This window comes from Seriola dumerili, unplaced genomic scaffold, assembly GCF_002260705.1.
Source record: "Seriola dumerili isolate Sdu_G_001 unplaced genomic scaffold, Sdu_1.0 BDQW01000417.1, whole genome shotgun sequence".
NCBI lineage: Eukaryota > Metazoa > Chordata > Actinopteri > Carangiformes > Carangidae > Seriola > Seriola dumerili.
Window position 1 is genome coordinate 261,430 of NW_019174672.1, and position 5,297 is coordinate 266,726.

The 5,297-nt window shown below is 46.2% G+C and overlaps 1 protein-coding gene across 1 annotated transcript in view; it reads left to right on the top strand.

Moving 5' to 3' along the window:
* The first annotated feature begins 4,067 nt into the window (after positions 1-4,067).
* The window catches only part of LOC111233747 (BTB/POZ domain-containing protein kctd15-like), a 26,261-nt gene continuing 25,031 nt past the window's right edge, over positions 4,068-5,297 (top strand). Inside the window, exon 1 of the mRNA XM_022761634.1 lies at positions 4,068-4,130. Coding sequence (XP_022617355.1) covers positions 4,104-4,130 — 27 coding nt within the window. The 5' untranslated portion in view covers positions 4,068-4,103. The remainder of the gene's footprint in view (positions 4,131-5,297) is intronic.

The following is a 5,297-nucleotide window of genomic DNA, read 5'->3' on the forward strand; positions in this document are numbered from 1 at the left end:
ACACAGAAACACACACGAGATCCCGAGGGGCATTTGCACACGCACACCACCCACGGACAACCCACACACCACACACACACACACACCACAGATACACACACATACCCCACACACCACACACAGACACACACACAAGACAGACACACACACACCAACATACCACACACACACAAATACACACAGATACTCACCATTCACGGGACACACACACACACACACACACACCTCCCCCCGTCAGGTGCGCACATTCAACAACAGGACCAGGAGGGCACAACACACACAAGATACCACAGATACACAACCATAAAAATCAACACACCACAGACACACACACCACACACACACAGAACACACACAGACAGACACACACACACACACCAATCAGCGCACACAGGACAGACACACACAAACACACACGACCGACACACACACACGTATCACAAAACCCTCAACAAAATCACCCCCCCCCCCCCCCCATGTGTAGGCAGTATAGAAAGGTTTAATGTAGTTAATACTCAGGTATGAAGACACTGTGTCAGTCTGTTAGAAGAGAGAAATAAACCAGTTATTATATCTTTAAAAACAGATTATACTGATCAATAAACCCATGTATTAATTATACATATAAATCTGATCAGAAATAAAGGCCCAGTATAAAGCTCAGATATGACACAGATGCTGGTTGTGCAGCCTATTACAGATGTTCTACATCACATAAACATGAAGCAGGAAGCTGACAAACATCTGTCCTGCTCTTATTGTAAAACACAAGTGAGATATTAACACGTTGTTCTGTATGAAAACAAAAGCAGAATAAACTATAGACGACAGTCTGTCAGTGTATTTATTTACAGTCATTTCAATGCAGATAACATACTGTTAACCTGAAGAACCAGAAGCTGCAGTTCCTCTAACGACCACTAGAGTCTGGCTCCAACAGTGAGTCAGTCCCCATAGACTCCCATGTTAAAATGTCCAACTTTACAGCAGAAATAAACATGTTTACAGCCTGGTACAGAAACTAATTTCCTCCTTCATGACACCTGTTTATAGAACTCACCTGTTTATAGAACTCACCTGTTTATAGAGCTCACCTGTTTATAAAACTCACCTGTTTGCATTTTATTAAGGACTACAGTTATGGAGGATTGAGGGCGTGTCACAGTTGGCTAGCTGCTCGGTGGCTAGCTCCTAGCTGTCTGCTCAGCTGAGTGTTTGTGGTTCTTCATGTATGAATTAATGAATATGAATGAATGAATATCAGATATATAATCTGGTTAAATGACTAACAGAACATGTGAAAATTATTTTTATTATTATTATTTTTAGCACTCATTAGCAAGTATCAGTGTCTGCGCTCACCATACCTGGCTTGTTAGCTTAGCTCGTTAGCTGAGATGTGGTGCAGTCGGTTTACTTCACCATGTCACCACATCTAGTGAGTGAACACATGAATTTCACACAGTGAAGGTTGTAGTTCTGAGCTTTTCTCTGTGATTTAATTTGTTTTATTCTTCTGTGCTGCGACAGTCAGAGCGGCAGCCATTTTGTTTTCAGGTTGTCCGTCTGTCCGTCTCATTCTCCTGGACACGATGTCTCAGGAACACCTTGACAGAACTTCTTCTAATTTTGCACAATCATTCACTTGGACTCAAGGATGAACTGATTTGATTTTGGTGGTCAAAGGTCAAAGGTCACGGTGACCTCAGAAAACAATTTTTAGCCATTACTCAAGACTTTTTGAACCAAATGGTTCAAATTTAATATTTTCTCTGACTCTGGATGAACAGGAAGTGACCTGGGACTCGTCTGAGTGGCGGAGGGATACGACCGTGAGGAGGTGACTCTAGTTGGAAATTGAAAGGATGCTCATAGCTGCTGCTAATCGTGAAGTGTTAGCATGTTTGCTGTCTGCGCTGCCTCCTTTTTATTCATCATCATCATTATCATCATCATCTTCTTCACCAGGACATCAGAGTCACTCAGAGCAGCAGCTTCAGCTTCTGGCCTCAAAACGTCAAACATGAAGTCAATGTGAAGGAAACGTTCCTGAGGTGTCACACTGACAGATGTCTGAGGACCGGACCCCCCCCACCCCCCCCACCNATCATAGATTACAAACGGAGCTGCGGCGCCTCGAGCACGTTTGGGAGATATTTAAATCTTTAAATTCGTTACATGTTTCCCTCGTTCTTCATCTAATTGAAGTAACTGCAGGGTTTCTTTAATTAGAGGGGGTGGGGGGGGGGATCCAGTGTTTCTGCTGGTTTGTTCAGTAAAGGGAGACACGAGCAGCCTGAGGCAGAAACAAATGGAGGAGGAGAGTTAACTGTGTGTGTGTGTGTGTGTGTGTGTGTGTGTGTGTGTGTGTGTGTGTGTGTGTGTGTGTGTGTGTGTGTGTGTGTGTTCACTGATTCTGTCCTCTACTCAGACGAAGACGTGGAGCTGGTTCAGTCTCTGTCACCGACCTCAATTACACACATTAGTTTCCCATCAGCCCTGACAATTACAGACCGGCACAGGGAAACCCCTCGTACAGGAGGTGCAGAGGAGGTGCAGAGGAGGTAAAGAGGAGGTGCAGAGGAGGTGCAGAGGAGGTAAAGAGGAGGTACAGAGGAGGTGCAGAGGAGGTAAAGAGGAGGTGCAGAGGAGGGAAAGAGGAGGTGCAGAGGAGGTGCAGAGGAGATGCAGAGGAGGTAAAGAGGAGGTACAGAGGAGGTGCAGAGGAGGTAAAGAGGAGGTACAGAGGAGGTGCAGAGGAGGTACAGAGGAGGTGCAGAGGAGGTAAAGAGGAGGTACAGAGGAGGTGCAGAGGAGGTACAGAGGAGGTGCAGAGGAGGTAAAGAGGTTCTATTACTGCCAGACGACATCAGTGAAGTTAATTTATTTGTATAGCGCCAATTCACAACCTTTTCTGTTTGCAACTGAACGCAGCATGTTCCTCACGTCCTCTGTTGGTCCCCACACCTCATGTTGGGCACCACTGCTTTACAACTCACAACTTTAATTCAACTTGATCTGAAACACCTGGACACCTGGCTGCAGGAGGAGATAGGTGTGTCTCAACAGAGAGGACAGAGACCTCTGTGACCTCTGACCTCAACAATTCCAAACCTCCAATTACACCGGCAGCTTGTCAGTGTCAGAGTCAGTCTGTTGGATCATCCTGTGATGGAGGACAGAGGACACTGGGTCACGGCCGCCACAGGGAGCAGGAGGAGCGAGGGGAGTGTGAGCGGGAGTCTGTGGATGGATGTGACAGTCAGCGGCCACATGGCCTCATCACACCCGGCCCACTGTGTCTGCGTAAAGCTGCGCGCACCGGAACACAAAATGGTTCCTGTCTGCGCTGCGGATGATCCGGTGAACGGACCGAAGCTCCGCTGACTCTCAGCCTGATTTCAGACGCGGAGGCATTTTAGGATTCAGCTTTCAGAGATGAGGAGCAGAATAAAACGGGTCTCTGTGCGCACCCTCCCGGCGCACATCTCCATCTACCAGTGCGCAGTAATTGAAATGGCGCATTTGGCCTCGGGCTGCTGGAAGGGCATAATGCATGACGATAGACGTCATTTGGCTCCAGAGCCAGAGGGATGTTTGATGCTGCTAAAATGTACGAGTAGTCGGGGAGAGAGTCGCGGACGTGCGGAGCCGCAGCTGCATATTTAAACACGGAGGAAGCGGAGCTGCTGTTTTTCTCTGTGGAGACGACAGGACGGATTTCTGTTTGATGGATAAAACATTCTTGTGATAAATCAGCCCACATCTCTGCGACAGCTCGCGCTCCTCTCCCCGGCTGACAGGAACGAGTTGGGGCGAGAGAGAAAGAACAAACCGCCCGCATTATTGTAACCTAATCCTGGCCCCCGGGGGTCTGAAGGGCCCCGGGCCAGACTCCTCTTTCAGCCCTCCTCTTTATTCTTTCGGAGACACGGACGGGCTTGTTTTGTTGCTTCTGCTACACACACACACACACACACACACACACACACACACACACACACACACACACCGGAGGACAGAGACAGACTGACGAGGACGTGAAGTGAACCGGTATCATCATATTTCAAACCCCGGGACGGAGCAGACAGACGCCGGTCTCCATGTCTTCAGTATCGGTGTCCTCTCAGGTAAGAACACGCTGTATTGAGCCGTGTACCGTTTCACGTGACATTTAGACGTAAAGTTTTCAGCTTTTCTTTTTTTTTTTTTTTTACCGTAAAACTCGATATTCTGATGACATTAGCGGAGGGGTTCGACGAGCCTCGACACCCACCGTAACGTAGCACCAAATTCCGTTTAGAAACGGCCCCTTTTTAAGCCTCCGTCGGTATCGGCACACCTATATATCAACAATACAAAAGCACTTCGCGGTTTTCGTTATGGTATGACACACTGTTCAATTCGGCATGAAACAAATGTTCTAAAGCAGTGACGTTTTTCATCAGAGCTTGAACTTTTACTGCTGGTTCGCCTGTTTTTGCGGCCGTCTGCTCCCGTCAGACGCGCCGTGCGGGGCGGCAGCGACTCGGCTGACTCTGTGGTAAAAGTAAAGAGAATCGAAAGTGAGGTATAGTTCAAAGAAAGTTTCTATCCGGAATTCATATAAAGAGAACACACTATTGATAAAATGTCTAAAACCAGGCGTAGGTGATAGTTAAAATATAATAAACAGCAAGGCCTGATTAAATATTTATATTTGTTAATGGAGTCTGGCGTGAGACCAGGTTCCTCCATATACAGTGAAACAAACGAGCCGCGTCGAGTCATAGTCAGTTTAAAAATAATAACATTTATTTAAGATTCTTGATTAAAATGTTGGTAAATTAAAAGGTCAGTTTTTGATGACTTGATTTATAATAATAATAATAATAATAATAATACATTTTATTTGGCAGCGCCTCACAGCACTCAAGGACACTTTACAGAAGATTAAAAACACAATAAAAATAATAAAAACAACAGACAGTTAAAAATAAAACAATGAAATTACAGCGAATATATATATATATAGTTTATTATAACTGTATAACTCTTGTTATACAGATTCAGTGTGTGTGTCTGCAGACCTGTCAATCAAACAGTGTATGTGCAGGGTGCAGTGTTGTGTTCAGGGTCCAGTGTTGCTGTAGGTTCAGACTGTGTGGAGCCTGTGATCAGCACAGACCTGCAGTCTGTTGTTTCCTGTGATTTCAGCGCTGATTCCTGGTGCACGAGTTATTTTCCCTCCACAGCAGCAGACACACGGAGAGAGAGTTTGGCCTGGGGGGTGAGGGGGTGGGGAGTGGTGGTGGTGG